The sequence below is a fragment of the Phocoena sinus genome, chromosome 2, assembly GCF_008692025.1.
Source record: "Phocoena sinus isolate mPhoSin1 chromosome 2, mPhoSin1.pri, whole genome shotgun sequence".
Taxonomy (NCBI): domain Eukaryota; kingdom Metazoa; phylum Chordata; class Mammalia; order Artiodactyla; family Phocoenidae; genus Phocoena; species Phocoena sinus.
The window spans coordinates 17,849,431-17,866,590 of NC_045764.1; the positions used below are offsets into that span (position 1 = coordinate 17,849,431).

Here is a 17,160-nt window from a genome sequence, read left to right on the forward strand (position 1 = left end):
ACCTGCATGCACGCACACGGGAAGAGCAGAAGAAAGACATTTCTGCAAATAAAACAATGACTGAGCTTAGAGACAGAATGTCAGAGAAGCCAAGAGAAAGATTCTCCAGGGATGCAGCAGATTCAAAATGCTGGTCCAGCCACTTACAGAAGGGAAAATGCACATGCACCTTAAAGAAGGCATTTTCACCATCAATAAAATCCTTTGCATATTTTACGATTTCCAATATATTTAAAGAAATAAGACATGGGATTTATCTTTTTATAAAAATCCACAAATAATACAAGTTAGTTAAATAATTATGTGCACCCTAATTCAACTTAACTCCTACTGAAGAGCAAAATTTTAAAAATTCAGATAGGCATTAGATTGACCCACAGAAGGTGTATCAAATCACTGCCTAAGTCATGTGCAATATTAGACAACGAAATTAGCAAAAAGTTTAACACATAACTCAGTGGAAAAATCTTTTTAAAATAAGAAACGTTATTTTTATTTGAATTGAGACCTGTTTTTCTTGGCCAATCCACAAAAATATGTTTCTCTTTCTATGAGTTCAGGACATTAATGCCAAACTCTCAGCCAAAGGTTTATGAAAGTATTACTGAATCTGGTATGTTTATGATTAAAATACAAAGTTCTCAGGAAAATCAGTCCCTCTGGGGACTTAAAATAGGAATAAGTCCAAAAGCCTAGATTTCTGCTGATATAATCTAACTTTCCTTGCCCTTCCCTCAAAATTTTCCCAATTTAATCTAGAAGAGATTCTTGAAAAGTTAAACATTCACTGTAAGGAAAGATATACTCTCTATGGAATAATACATTTTTTATCAAAATGTTGGCTATAAAAATGTGTGAAGAGAAGAACCGTTTAGATACACAAATTATAAGTATGTAGCCCTTTACAATTACAAAAGCATTCAGTGAAAGTAAGGTGTGCTTAGATGCAAAGGTTGCAAAAGAGATTTAATGCCACCAGAAGTTTAGGCATGCCTCCCTCACAAACAAAAACCCTGAGCAACAAATACGGGCCGTGCTCTCATTAAAAGGGAAAGCCCCGTCATTAAAATGAAACATGGTAAGTGCCATGATGGAAAGAAAGGGAATAAAAGCTCCTGGGTGCACCTTCCCTTGGTTTGGGCAGGAGTAGGCAGATAGGATAATGGGCCACGGAAGGCAGGTGTCAGGACGTCTCCAGAGTGGAGACTTCCAAGTTCTGACCAGGGGGAGAGGACTTAGGAAGAGGCAAGGGGAGAGTTGATGAGCATGTTCAAAAGGCCAGCGATGTAAGCGCAAGATGAATCTGGAGACCAAACAAGTTCAGGGGAGCTGGCAGCGCTGGGGGTGCAGGGGAGAAGCGCTGGGATGTCCATAAAGGGGTGGCAGGAAGATCCACCCACAATAGAAACAGTAGCATCAAAACTAATACTATGGTGTGTTTCCTCCATGTTACTCTGTGAAGGAGTAACAAGAACCCCCTCCCCACCCCACCCCACCCCCATTGTGCACGCCAAGGCTTCCTCTTCCTCACAGGAAGACAGGGATTGAGTGACCTGTTCTCCCTAAGAGGAAAGGAAGCCCAGTGTCAGCTCACAAGCTGCAAACTGTGTCAACAGCCTTATGATCTGGAGAGTGGGGAAAGGGAATGATTTCAAAGGCATATCTCATCAGCTGAACAGATTTCGCAGAACCTCATGTTGTAACGTGACATGACAGAGTGCACGGGGTCTCCTGGGCATTGTTGGTGGGAGTGTAACTTGGTCCAGCATCTACTGAGGTCAGTCTGGAAACATCCATCAAACTTATACATGTATATACTCTCGTACAAACCCACAAATATACAATTCATTTTTAGGTTTCCATCCAAGAGATACTCAATGCCAAGTGGCTGAAGGACAGAGGTTATTCACTGGGCTGTTGTTTGCAAAAACAAAACACAGTAAACAGGGCTTCCCTGGTGGCGCAGTGGTTGAGAGGCTGCCTGCCAATGCAGGGGACATGGGTTCGTGCCCAGGTCCAGGAAGATCCCACATGCCGCGGAGCGGCTGGGCCCGTGAGCCATGGCTGCTGAGCCTACACGTCTGGAGCCTGTGCTCCGCAACGGGAGGGGCCACAACAGTGAGAGGCCCACGTACCGCAAAAAAATAAATAAATCAAAAAAAAAATAAAACAGTAAATAATCGACATGCTCATCAGCAGACAATGTCCCATCTGTACAAAGGAAAATTAGTAAACAGTTTCAAAAATAGACCCTTTTTATGCTTCCATATACAAAGATCACCCAGCCATTTTCAGCAGAAAAATCAAAGCCCAGAAGATGATAGGCAGTATTTAAGTAACAATGTGAAAAGAGAATACAGTTTCATATTTGCTCATGCAAGAATGGTATTCTTTGAAAGGGTCCACAGGAACTTGGTAACAGTGGTTGCATAAGGGGAGGTGAGCTGGAGGGAGGTATTGTGTAATATCCATGTATAATGTTTGATTTGGGAGCTATGAATATATTACCTTTGCAAAAATCAAGTAAATAGGGCTTCCCCAGTGGCGCAGTGGTTGAGAGTCCGCCTGCCGACACAGGGGACACAGGTTCGTGCCCCAGTCCAGGAGGATCCCACATGCCACAGAGCAGCTGGGCCCGTGGGCCATGGCCGCTGAGCCTGCACGTCCGGAGCCTGTGCTCCGCAACAGGAGAGGCCGCAACAGTGAGAGGCCCACGTACCGTAAAAATAAATAAATAAATAAATCAAGTAAATAACATATTCTAAAATTATTTTAATTAAAAAAAAAATCACAATGCAATCCCTATCAAACTACCAATGGCATTTTTCACAGAACTAGAACAAAAAATTTCACAATTTATATGGAAACACAAAAGACCCTGAAGAGCCAAAGCAATCTTGAGAAAGAAAAACGGAGCTGGAGAAATCAAGCTCACTGACTTCAGACTATACTGCAAAGCTACAGTAATCAAGACAGTATGGTACTGGCAACACAACAGAAATGTAGATCAGTGGAACAGGATAGAAAGCCCAGAGATAAACCCACACACATATGGTCACCTTATGTTTGATTAAGGAGGCAAGAATATACAATAGAGAAAAGACAGCCTCTTCAATAAGTGGTGCTGAGAAAACTGGACAGCTACATGTAAAAGAATGACATTAGAACACTCCCTAACACCATACACAAAAATAAACTCAAAATGGATTAAAGACCTAAATGTAAGGCCAGACACTCTAAAACTCTTAGAGGAGAACACAGGCAGAACACTCTATGACATAAATCACAGCAAGATCCTTTTTGACCCACCTCCTAGAAAAATGGAAATAAAAACAAAAATAAACAAATGGGACCTAATGAAACTTAAAAGCTTTTGCACAGCAAAGGAAACTACAAACAAGACGAAAAGACAACCCTCGGAATGGGAGAAAATATTTGCAAATGAAGCAATGAACAAAGGATTAATCTCTAAAATTTACAAGCAGCTCATGCAGCTCAATATCAAAAAAACAAACAACCCAATCCAAAAATGGGCAGAAGGCCTAAACAGACACTTCTCCAAAGAAGATATACAGATTGCCAACAAACACATGAAAGGAGGCTCAACATCACTAATCATTAGAGAAATGCAAATCAAAACTACAAAGAGGTATCACCTCACACTAGTCAGAATGGCCATCACCAAAAAATCTACAAACAATAAAGGCTGGAGACGGTGTGGAGAAAAGGGAACCCTCTTGCACTGTTGGTGGGAATGTAAATTGATACAGCCACTGTGGAGAACAGGATGGAGGTTCCTTAAAAAACTAAAAATAGAACCACCATATGACCCAGCAATCCCACTACTGGGCATATACCCTGAGAAAACCATAATTCAAAGAGTCATGTACCATAATTTTATTGCAGCTCTATTTACAAAAGCCAGGACATGGAAGCAACCTAAGTGCCCATCAACAGATGAATAGATAAAGAAGATGTGGCACATATATACAATGGAATATTACTCAGCCACAAAAAGAAATGAAATTGATTTATTTGTAGTAAGGTGGATGGACCTAGAGTCTGTCATACAGAGTAAAGTAAGTCAGAAAGAGTAAAACAAATACCGTATGCTAACACATATATATGGAATCTAAAAAAAAAAAAAAAAAGGTTCTGAAGAACCTAGGGGCAGAACAGCAATAAAGACTCAGACTGAGAGAATGGACTTGAGGACATGGGGAGGGGGAAGGGTAAGCTGGGACGAAGTGAGAGACTGGCATGGACATACGTACACTACCAAATGTAAAACAGATAGCTAGTGGGAAGCAGCCGCATAGCACAGGGAGATCAGCTCGGTGCTTTGTGACCACCTAGAGGGGTGGGATAGGGAGGGTGGGAGGGAGATGCAAGAGGGAGGAGAGATGGGGATATATGTATATGTGTAGCTTATTCACTTCATTATAAAGCAGAAACTATCACACCATTGTAAAGCAATTATACTCCAATTAAGATGTTTAAAAATTAATTAATTAAAAAAGAAATCATGCTATCAAATTAATCCCCATATCGTCCAACGAGTATACTATCTTCCAAGGTAGCAGGGAAGACCCCATAATTCTAATCATTCATCTCATTAGATGTTCAATGAGCCCAGAGGATGAAAAGGAATAAATAGGGACACCTAATGAGCGTTAATTTTTAAAATAAATTCTCTACAACCTATGTGAGGTTATCTTTCTAAAGGAATCAATTCCTATCACTAAAAAACTTTTTGTGCAATTCCATAAGACACAAAGGATATCACTCCTCTCTTTGAAAATAATTTCTAAAACTCAATTTTATATGAAATATACATGTATAAGAAGAGAAACTTTACTCAGAGAATTGAAGAAAACCATATCCAAAAGCTATCTACTAGATCTAAAATGGCAATGGTAGATCAGAATTTATAACATCCACATTTTATATACTGAACATGTAAATACCAAACTCCACTGTTCCTAGAATAAGAAAATTAGTCTCTTAAAGAAAACGTTTTCGCCAGGCTGGGGTCCCAGAGTAATAGTATAATTCATATTCATTCTAATGACAATAAAAACCTCAGCACTCTCTGCCAAAAAAATTTTAAATAGTAAGAAAACAGCTCTGAAACAAAATATATATTCAGGAGAGAATATACTACTTTCAACTCGCTTGCTTATAAAATATTAAATATAATCAAATGGTTTGTTCAAATATTGTTTTTCGGGCTTCCCTGGTGGCGCAGTGGTTGAGAGTCCGCCTGCCGATGCAGGGGACGCCGGTTCGTGCTCCGGTCCGGGAATATCCCACATGCTGCAGAGTGGCTGGGCCCGTGAGCCATGGCCGCTGAGCCTGCGCGCCCGGAGCCTGTGCTCCGCAACGGGAGAGGCCACAACAATGAGAGGTCCGCGTACCACAGAAAGAAAAATAAAATTGTTTTTCCAATTAAATGGAAAATTAATCTGTCAATTTAGTTATAAACAGAGAAATTTAATATTTTCTGATAATCAAATATTTTAATTATTCAAGTAATTAAAATTTTTAGAGCTAATAGAATCGATGACTATGTTGGACCTCGAGCAACATTTTAGGTGGCCTTTTTTTTCCTCATGTCCCCCTAATGCCTCACTTAAGTAAGTCCCAGCAGCTCTTACCCTCTAATACCATGACCTTCTAGACAAAGCCTTAAAAGCCTCAGGGGGCTTTCCCAGGGCAACTGTGACCAACTGTCATACAGCAAAAATTATAAAGATGCAGAGACACTGTTAGTAACAGACTGAGGGTGCTCACCTTTTAACACCTGAATCCATGCTCAGTTACAAGATATTCTCAGGGGAAGATCAGAAGTGATTGAATAAGTGGATGAGGAACACCGTGCTCTCCACCAGGTCAAGGTTTTTGAAGTAAAACTTGCAACACAAGCCAGGATGCAGCCAAACATCGATGACTCAGAAGTATGACCCTGTTTCTAAGATTTACTTACGTACATGACTTAACATTTAACAGGTTTTCTTCACTTTACCTATAATCTGCCATTTTTAGCTTATAACTAATAAAAATCACAATATCATATCATATGGCATAAAAATGGCCAATCTAGTCCACCCAACAAAGAATCCAACTGTAATACACGGCATCAGAAAAAGTAAAAATTATTATGGACTTTTACCTTTCAATTTATCACAACACTTATTCACTCAAAAACACATGGTGGTGGGGGGCTTCCCTGGTGGCGCAGTGGTTGAGAGTCCGCCTGCCGATGCAGGGGACGCAGGTACATCCGGTCTGGGAAGATCCCACATGCCGCGGAGCGGCTGGGCCCGTGAGCCATGGCCACTGAGCCTGCGTGTCCGGAGCCTGTGCTCCGCAATGGGAGAGACCACAACAGTGAGAGGCCTGCGTACCGCAAAAAAAAAAAAAAAACACATGGGGGATGAGTCGGAGCTACAAACAAAGAGTAACCAAGACAACACCAGTGCCATTTTAGCTCATGGAAACAGACATAAACAAAGATAAATTCAAATTCATAAATGTTATAAACAGAAGGCTGATGAAAGAAGAGACAATAATGTAAGGGCAGCAGGAATGTCCCCCTCCTGCAAGCATGAGGATTAGGGAGTGTCCCCTGGGGGGGGGGGGGCGGGATGCTTGGGGTTGGATACATGAAAGATAAGAAGGAACCAAATCTGTGAACTGGGAGGGACAGTCAGCCAGGCAGAGGCGAAAGGGAGACAAGGGCGTGTGGGGCAGGGGGAGTGTTAACGGAGCATCTATCTGCTGAGTGGAAAAATCTAGAGCAGACACACACACACACACATTCAGGACTGTGTAGAGAGGAATTAAATACGAAGGCAAAGTCCTAAGACTGAGAAAGGATGACAGACAGAACAGAGGTGAGGACGGCTGGCCTTAGGGCAGCTTCTTCCAGGAATGAGGACAGGCAGCACAAGGCCAGGAAGGTTTGTAAATGTAGTGATGGGAACAGGAGGATACAAGAATGAATTCAGGGAAATACGGGATTACCGCAGGCAGGAAGAGACACTGCCCTTCTCAAAGGGTTTAACTTGCTTCTGATTAATATCCACATTGCCATTTTATCTTACAGCTTGGGAATTATGGTATTTATTAAAAAAAGAGAGAGAGAGAAAACATTCCTCCATCTTCTAATCTTGTGAAGTTTGATTTACTAAAAATAAAAATATTTCAAGTAATATGTTCTTCTTGCAAAGGAGTATATATTTCTATAAATACATAAAGTGAAACCTAAAAGCCCAAACAAACCCCCCCTGCCTTGCAATACCATCAGGTGTATGTTGTGGAAATTACATGCTTATTTTTCAGTATTTTCTTCTTTAAAAAGAAAGCTGATCAACAACCTCCTTTCAGCCATAAGAGCAGAGAAAAGAAAGAGAGAAAGGAAGGAAGGGAGGGACGGAGGGAGGAAGAACTGAAGGAAAAAAAATGTCTCATAGGGCTTCCCTGGTGGCGCAGTGGTTGAGAATCCGCCTGCCAATGCAGGGGACATGGGTTTGAGCCCTGGTCTGGGAGGATCCCACATGCCGCGGAGCAACTAGGCCCATGAGCCACAACTACTGAGCCTGCACGTCTGGAGCCTGTGCTCTGCAACAAGAGAGACCACGATAGTGAGAGCCCTGCGCACGGCGATGAAGAGTAGCCCCCGCTTGCCGCAACTAGAGAAAGCCCTCGCACAGAAACGAAGACCCACAGGGCTTCCCTGGTGGCGCAGTGGTTGAGAGTCCGCCTGCCGATGCAGGGGACGCGGGTTTGTGCCCCGGTCCGGGAAGATCCCACATGCCGTGGAGCAGCTGGGCCCGTGAGCCATGGCCGCTGAGCCTGCGCGTCCGGAGCCTGTGCCCCGCAACGGGAGAGGCCACAACAGCGAGAGGCCTACGTACCGCAAAAAAAAAAAAGGAAAAAAGAAACGAAGACCCAACACAGCCAAAAAATAAATATAATTTTAAAAGAATGTCTCATAGATACACAGACCCAATGAAAATACTACAGGGCACATATACCCAGGCCTCAGTGGGGGAAAAAAGAACATAAAACCATTGGGCAAAATGTTTTAGTGCTTAAAAACGGCCATTTTTTCAGGACCATTCCAGAATCCTGTTGAAGGTAGCTGGAAAAAGCTTATATAAGACTGATTTTGAAAAAGTATACCTACCTAGATCATAACATTCCAAAATTTTAAATGGCTTAGAGGGATTCAATTGCTACAGGCAGGCTGCAGGAAACGGGTAGTGAAAACAACATACTGTAAGCCAAACATGTTAATGCAATTTCTTAACCAGGATTTTTAAAGGATAGCAGTTCCCCTGCTCACTGAACGTAGAAATAAAGAACAAATTTTCAAAAGCAAATGACATACAGATGGGTGGGGATAAAGAGAGACGAGAAAGCCTGTATTTTTTTCATGGCCATATTTAATCACACAGCTCACAACAAAATCTTGAAGACTGCCTGCAATGAATTTATGAAAAGGTACCTGAGGGTTGTAGCTAAAAAAGAAAATGCGCCTTTATCCACAGTGCAAGCTCGAAACATCTAGTTCTAGCAGCTGTATTCACAGGGAAGAAAATCATCAGCTACTAACAGACTCCCCGTGAAGGTTAATCCACACACCACCAAAGATTTTTCACTCGGTAGAATTTCTGAAGCACTTCCCTGCTGCTTGCAGGCTTTGAGCTCCATAGGCAAAAGAAGCAATAAAAATGGCCAGTCATAAAGGAACAGGAGAATTGACTAGTACCCCTTAAACTGCACCCCTCACTCTAAGAGCCCATGGGCAGCCCTGTGTCTCCGGAGCTCCATTCACTTCACAAAGGAACCCAGAAGCTTAGAAAGTGGCCAAGCAGAAATCCTAGTAAGACACTTAGCATTCTTAAATGGCATCCTTAGATCTAATCGTAGCAAAGCCATGTGTGCTTGCCAAAACCAAAAGGGAATATAAAAAATGGACACAGACACAGAGATGAACACTAATATCATTGTTATGTCAGATTATGTCCTTCAGAAAAGAACCAGAGATGATTTTAAATGATTAACTTTTATTTTAATTCTGGTAAGATGCCATGGAAGCAAGAATCCAATTCTGGAAGGATGATGAGGGCATTAGAAATACACCAGGGATGAAAAGGAACCAGCACAGCACCCCAAATGGTATTCCCAATATGCCAGGAGAAAAACAGCCAGCGACTGTTGTGACACAGGGAGAGTCACCGAGGCTATTCTTACCCAAAATAAAGATAGGAGAGCAGCACCTAACAAGTGCCCACGATGCACCAAAAACTGGATCTGCATTTTGATATGTGTTACTCACTCAATCTTCACGCATGAAGCCAACAGTGGGTATTATTTTCCCCATTTTGTCTATAGTGAAAGTGAAGGTTGCAGATTTTACACAACCGAGAAAAGGTCACGCCAGTGAGTTACGTGCCACTGAATTTACATAAGGGTAAAATGCTTGTCGCTCTCACGAGAAAACACCATCCAAAGTGGCCCTGCACGTGGCTGGCAAGGCTCCCTGGGAAACTCGTGTTTCCTTCTCGGAAGAAAGTCCACCAGCCCCCTGCGCTCCAGTCTTGTTCTTATATTTGATGCTATGAGTCTACTGTTCTTTGATAATACAACTAGAAAATGTGTAGGGTTTCTGAAAAATAATACGTGTCACATACAAAGATGACACTATCAGTTTTAAACCTCGACTAATGTTAAGACATGTATTTTAATGGCAGACATCCCATTATCAAAGTACAAGATAATCTGCTCTTGGCATATCCAGGAGACATGACACCTCTCTTCAAAGGTTGTTTTGGTTTTATTTTTGGTGTTATTGTGAACATGACATGTTTCTGCTATAAAGAAACTCTCTGGCATTTTTATAATGAAAACTAAACTTAATTTTTAAAGCAATCGATGTTTTTAAGTTTCTACATTTGCTGCTGCTAGAGGTGAACACAATTCTATTAGCTTTGGCACAAGTTCTGCGAAACTTTGCCAACTAGGAAATAATATTAATAAATCCCCTGCCTTTTAATAGAAAACTGTAGAACTTTAGAATTGGGAGGCAGGGGCCTTTGATTATTTTTAACCAGATTATCAAGTCTTTTGGTTACTCAGTGTCTTTGTGCTAAAGAATAAACAAACCAACCACATCCCAGTTACTATTTAGCAGGACCAGAGCCTAACCTCCTGTCCCATTAGTGTGGCAGAGACCAGGAAGCCTGGCCAGTTCACATGTCAGAATTTCCAGAGCTCTTCCTTGTTCTAAGGGGTTGACCCTGCAGTCATTTCACTGACCGGTTTGCAGCTGTTGTAATCAGATTTCTGAAGAAGCCACCTCCTCATTTTGTCATTAAGAAAGTATGATCAGTTCATATTCTGGAAAACCAGTTATATGTCATCTGGATGGTTCTAAGTGCCAATGAGATGAGATTTTTTTCCCCCCCATTTAGGAAAGGTTTTTAAGCACTTGGGGAAAGATGAGGATCTTGCCTGTGCAGGTGGATGGAAGAAAAACCAACCACGGAGAGAGGTGTGGGCCCACAGCATGACCCCTGACCCCGTCATTCATCACGCCAGGGTGAAATGGGCAAAACTTAGGAACATGAGGACTTACTGACTGACTTACTCACTTTTCTAAACTATCCCCATATAAAATCTGGATAAGCTTAAAAACGTTGCTTCACTACGCTGTTTACTCACATCCAAAACAGGCTCTAATTTTTAAAATTTACTTCTGCTCTAGCTCCTCAAAACTTTGGCTTTAATCAAATTACAATGAAATGTAAAAATGAAACACTTTCCATGATTTGCGACTACACTCACTGTGTAGCACATGAATAGCAATCATAATGTATAAATATTTTCAAAAGTTTTAAAAGTATCAGGATAAGCAGACAGTGTTGGACTCTTCTTTTTTGAGAACAGGACCAATGATAAGCATTCATTCCCTGGCATTATTTTATTACATAGGTTTTCTATTTAACCATCAGCTATTTTCTAATTATAATCTCTAGGAGTCAACAAATACAAGCTGATGTAAAAACAGACCTATCCCTGGATTAGCCACATTCATTTCAGAAGGAATAAGTGATGAAAATTCAGAAATGTTCTGTCTGCATGAAAAAGCCTGGAGCAAAAGCATCGTGGCTGGAGACAGTGACAAAAGTGCACAAAAGAAGAAAGAAAAAGGCAGTTCAGTGCTTCTAAAACTCATGGCCTCACAGGCTCCAAAGGGGAGGGGACGGCCCATTCAATGTCAAACCTAGACCTCGTGATCGCCACACATTTAAGGTCTTTCCCTGAGTCTGCCTCCCTCAGTATAATCTGCCAATTAGATGCAGTTTTTGCTTGATGGAAAGAACCTTAAAGCATGGACTTTTCTCTAAAGGTCAGGGCAGTCATCCCCTGTAACAGAGCGTAAGCGGTGGCTGGAATGTGCCTTCCACCTCCTAGTGTTTTCTGTTAATTGGCTTCAGGCCTGTTCACCCAGACAAGGTAGTGAAAATGGCAGGCTCCCAATTAGCTTAAATTTCCCTTAAGGTCCCTCTACATTCTGGTCCCAAATTCTCCCAATCATGTATTGTAAAGTTCCTGCCTCCTCTTCCGTGGAATGTATTAGTTGCAATAAACTGTGGGGATAGAAGAACAAAGGCAGCTTATGATCTATTTTCTGTCAATATTAAATTATAGTCCATGCAGAGTCAAGGAAATGGTAATCGTTAAAAGGAATTCAGGGCTCCCCTGGTGGCGCGGTGGTTGAGAGTCCGCCTGCCGATGCAGGGGACACAGGTTCGTGCCCCGGTCCGGGAAGATCCCACATGCCGCGGAGCGGCTGGGCCCGTGAGCCATGGCCACTGAGCCTGCGCTCCGCAACTGGAGAGGCCACAACAGTGAGAGGCCCACGTACCACAAAAAAAAAAAAAAAAAAAAAAGGAATTCAGATTTCTTAAAGCATTGTCATACATCAAAACTGGGGAGGCTTCCCTGGTGACACAGTGGTTAGGAATCCGCCTGCCAATGCAGGGGACACGGGTTCGAGCCCTGGTCCGGGAAGATCCGGCGTGCCGCGGAGCAACTAAGCCCGTGCGCCACAACTACTGAGCCCATGTGCCACAACCACTGAAGCCCACGTGCCTAGAGCCTGTGCTCTGCAACAGGAGAAGCCACCGCAATGAGAAGCCCACACACCGCAACTACAGAAAGACCATGCGCAGCAACGAAGACCCAACACAGCCAAAAATAAATTAATTAAATTAATTAATTACCAAAAAAGAGAAAAAACTGAGGCGGGTTTGCTGTGCTTTTTGTTTCTTGGGTCTCAGAGTCAAAATTTCGGAAGCAGGAGAACATTTTTAAGGCAACATGACAGAAACCCATTTAGTTTTCAAATCCTTTGTGCTTCCTCTGAGGGCTCCCAGGAGAAGGAAGTCACGAGATTGAGGTAAGAAAAGGATGTCTTTGAAAGATGCTCAGTCCTCTACCTTCTGAGATGACCCCGACGTAGGATGCCGCTACAGACAAATCTGAGCAAGGTGAGTCAGTCATGATTCTGGAATCATGTTGACTTTGACTCCAAGTGCTTCCTGGGTCAGAGTTCAGAGTTCAGATACACCACCTACCTTTAGAGAGAGAGGTAGACTAACCAACACTCTAACAGAGGGAAGGAAGATTCAATTGTCCCCTTATCAATCCCAAAAGAGAAAGCACCTCAGCTTCCAGAGGTGCCTGCTAGCTCAGCACACACCCTCCTTTGTCCTTTTCATCCCTACTGTTTATTCCCACTGGCAAAGCTGATGTGGTCATAATTGCCTTCAAAAAACAGAGATAATGAGAAACAAGCACTCTAGTAGGAAACAGAGCAAAAACAAAACCACTGGAGGCATATACAATCTAGAAGTCTCTTGACCTCTTCAGTCCAGATGGCATAACTAAAAGAAGACATCAGTTCCACTCCGGTGATCCCAAAGCATAAAGGCAAGGGCTGATTTTTTTTTTTAACCATATGAAATATTCTTTTATCTACATGATGACACTCCTTTACTATATTTTTAATGGCAAAAAAAAAAAAAAAAACACACAGAAGAGACATCAGGCCATTAAAGTCAAATGACTCATGGGAACAGTTAAATGAATAAATCCACAATTAAATGAGAATGGCTGGACTAGATTTCCAGTGTATCCAGCATAACCTATTTGTACTCTTCTGCCCAAACAATTGTGCTTACTTTTGGCCAAAGTTTTAATACGGGTTTTTTTGTTTTTGCTGTTCCTGTCCAGTTAAATAGACTTCAGGCTAGTTAATTATCCTGCTGATGGTAAATCATTAAATTTAATGAATGGATTGGCATTTCTTAAACTGAAGCCAAGGAAGAAGATGACTGCAGGCTCAGGAGTCAATAAGCTAATGTCATTTACAGTGGCTACACATACTAAGAAAGCACTTTTTCTTTTTTAACTTTCTTATCATGGAACAAATACTTCAAATAACTTCAACAAAAGCCAGTCAAGGCTTAGTTTTGGGGGGGGGGGGGGGGAAGGTGTTTGTGTCTCAATGCATCCCTTTTGCTTAAAAAGAAACCCCAAAATTACAAAGAAAATCTATACTACTTCCCTTAAAAACAGGCCTACAACCGCAATAGTAAGACAAAGTTATATATATATATATATATATATATATATATATATATATATATATATTTTTTTTTTTTTTTGCAGTACGCAGGCCTCTCACTGTTGTGGCCTCTCCCGTTGCGGCTCCGGACGCGCAGGCTCAGTGGCCATGGCTCACGGGCCCAGCCGCTCAGGGGCATGTGAGATCTTCCCAGACCGGGGCACGAACCTGCGTCCCCTGCATCAGCAAGCGGACTCTCCACCACTGCGCCACCAGGGAAGCCCAAAGTTATATTTTCAGAAATAATTAAATGTATCATATTTTAGAAACTCCGGGCTGCCAATTTTTTTTCTCCTAATCTTGCAATAAAAATGGTCAGATTCAGCATCTTTAGCTTGAACGGAGCCCTGACTGTGTTTAGTGATGAGCAATTGTGTTTCAGGGAAGGTAAACCCCCATTTCCACCCCCAGCACCAGGAGGTCAAACGCAATTAGTCTAAACCAACACAGGTACTTTTACTGCCTTTGATTTCAAAACGGGTAGGCAAGTCATGAGATTCTGGACAACAAAACACAAAGGGCATCTGGTGGGCGGGGGAAGGGGGAGGTGGTGGTGACAGGAAAAGCTTATCTGCTTTCAAATGGGCCACAGTGAAGAGAAGGGCCCGGCCCCCTTCCTCTGCAAGGATGTGATGGTCTGGACCCAGCAGGAAAGGACTAGTCAAGCCTGCGGGGCTCCGGGAGAAGCTGGGGAACCCTGACCCTCAGGAAGGCCACTGGGCCAGAAATGAACCCCTACCTTCCCTTCCCCCTGACTTATTAAAGGAGCAAGGAGTAGTTCCTTATCATGCAATCTAGATGTTCTGTATTAGCACACAATGTTTTTCCAACAAATATACTAAGACACACTGAATTTGTCTGGGTACCGGGCATGAATCTAAGCCCTCAGCAGGTATTATATCACCAATGAGGCCAGCTCTATGTTTACCCCATCCGTTATGTCCGCTATGTGAATAAACGGAGGGGCAGACAAGGTGAGCAAGTGCACAAAGCCCACACGTGGGGAAGAGCCGATAGCAGCCAGTCTGACCCCAGGCCCGAGGTGAACTACCTCAATCCTAAAAAGTTACTTCAAAGTGATAAGTTTCTCAAAACAATACAGATTTTAAACTAACTGGCGTTACTATTTCATTATCAGTGGGTTCTTCACTTGTTTTTATCACTTGTTTTTCCTAAGTAGAACTTCCACGGTTTTTAAACTATTTAATATCATCTGCAGGCACTTCCCTGGCGCTCCGCTGGTTAAGACTTCGCCTTCCAGCGCAGGGGGTGTGGGTTCGATCCCTGGTCAGGGAGCTGGGGTCCTACATGCCTTTCAGCCAAAAAACCAAAACATAAAACAGAAGCAATATTGTAACAAATTCAATAATGACTTTAAAAATGGTCCACATCAAAAATATATATATTAAGATTATTTCCAGCACACAAAGTTTTATACTCCTTACTATAGGATAAAAATCATTCCATCACAGGTATCAAAGGCAAACTGTCCTTTTTTATTGTTTCATAATCAAACACCCCACATACACAGAACTATTTTAGGAGGTTTATGCTGTAAAACATAGACTGAGATGAATTCAGCAAAATACTTAGGGTTTCTTTCCACTGATATCATTAATCTAAATTGAAAAACAGCTATTCCAGTATCTAGGCAACCGAATTATCAATAATTTTAGAAATTATTGAAACTGATACACAACAAAACATTCTGTCACCGAGTACTCACCTAGTTTGTGATCCATATGAACTTTTTAAAGAATATAGATGACGTAAGAACCAAATAAGTGCATTTTTAATATCAAAACTAATAAAACTACAAAGAAAACACTGGCGTCCCCACTACAGAGAAACACTGTGACTAACAATAAACAATAACACTTTAAAAAAGCAACACTGCAAGAATTTTTTTATACATCAAAACTTACCAGATAAATTCTTAGTCTTCATACCAACAGTTTTGTTGCAAACAGCCCTCTTCCCAAGCCACTATGTGTACTGAGTGGTAACAATTCTGATTTCATGAATTGGAGGTGACTACCCCACAGAGTGAACTCAGCTACTCTGAAAACGTAGACACCTACAACAGGTCCTTGACATTTATGAAAGGACAAGTCCCCAGACCTGACAAGATAGTCTAAATGCTGAAACAACACTACAGCTTATATTTTTCCCATAAAGTGAAGTCAGGGATAACAGAAAATTTATTTTGCCTCTTCAGATCCTTTGACTTAATGGCCTCTCAGTCGAGAGGAGAGCCCATGGGTAGTCTTGAAAGTCTACCTATAAACCACATTATTCACACCAAATATCTGTGCCTCACAGCCTAACAAGCTCTACGGTGGTGATACTTGAGAATCTACAGCACCTGCTTATGAGAAATCTTTGATCAGGAACCACCACCGAAATATTCTACATTTATGTTACACACACTCTGATACAGAGCCTGGTCCTTAACTACAGTCTGGCAGAATCACTTATCTCCAGTCATCATTGTGATGGAGGGCAACGTCTGGGGGATGCGCTAGGAAGTTACACCACCGACGCATGTAGAAGGATTCGTTTGTGTTACCTGTTCTTGCTTCTCCAGCCACTTGTCCACCATTGGGTGACTGGCACTCAGAGATGAGCGAGCATTGTCTCTCTGAAATTGGTTAGACCAGTTACTAGTGTCCCGTGGGAGGCTTCTGTAGTTTTCATCTTTCTATTCAAAAAGAAACAAAAAGGTGTCTTGTAAAAAACCAGATCTTGCAAATTAACAATGCACCTGGTTTTTCAAAAGTAGCAGAAAAATGATTCTACATATTTAAAATGTTTTTCCCGTGTCTATACCAAAAAGCTGACTGAGGACATTTCCTCCAGGTTAGACCTCAGAAATGCAGTCACCTGCCTGGGATAAGGGAGTCTGAGGGCTGTGGCCACACACACAGGCCCACAATAGACAGAAGAACACACTCTGCCCTCCTCTCGAATCAACCTCCCCAAGCCAAGGACATGCACCAGAAAATGGAAAATACTTCTATACCAGACTTTAATCATCACTCAATCACGGCATTTTCTCTTTTCTTCTTCCTTCCAATCTTAGAATAATACTGTGAGATATTTTCTATAATTCACCAAAAATGTTTAAACCAGGGAAGACAAATGAATTTGCTCTTTATTTAGATCCTCGCAGTTCTGTGACTTTGGGCAAGAGACTGAAGACTCTGGGTTCTTCTGTTGCCTCCTTCACAAACTAGTTGTAAACATTAATTCAAATATCAAGTAGAGAAAAAAATTAGTCTATCCCAATACATGGTACATAATAGACACATAGTTGTTCACTCCGACATGCTTATGACGAGTGATGTCTTTACATAAAAACCTAGTCAACTGATAAATATTTATTTAATACACCCCAGAGCAACCAAGGTATCTCTTTCAAATAATAATTTATAACAACTTGCTTTGGCTTTAGAGCT

The 17,160-nt window shown here is 41.8% G+C and overlaps 1 protein-coding gene across 23 annotated transcripts in view; it reads right to left on the minus strand.

Annotated features, from left to right (window-relative positions):
• The window catches only part of PARD3 (par-3 family cell polarity regulator), a 639,255-nt gene that overhangs the window by 321,308 nt on the left and 300,787 nt on the right, over nt 1–17,160 (minus strand). For 18 of the 23 annotated variants that reach the window (XR_004348311.1, XM_032621836.1, XM_032621830.1 and 15 more), the window contains exon 5: nt 16,272–16,403. The exons of the other annotated variants lie outside the window; for them this stretch is intronic. Coding sequence is in view for 17 of the 18 variants with exons in the window: in XM_032621836.1 (XP_032477727.1) it covers nt 16,272–16,403 (132 nt within the window). In the remaining variant the exon portion in view is untranslated. The remainder of the gene's footprint in view (nt 1–16,271; nt 16,404–17,160) is intronic. 23 annotated transcript variants of the gene reach the window in all.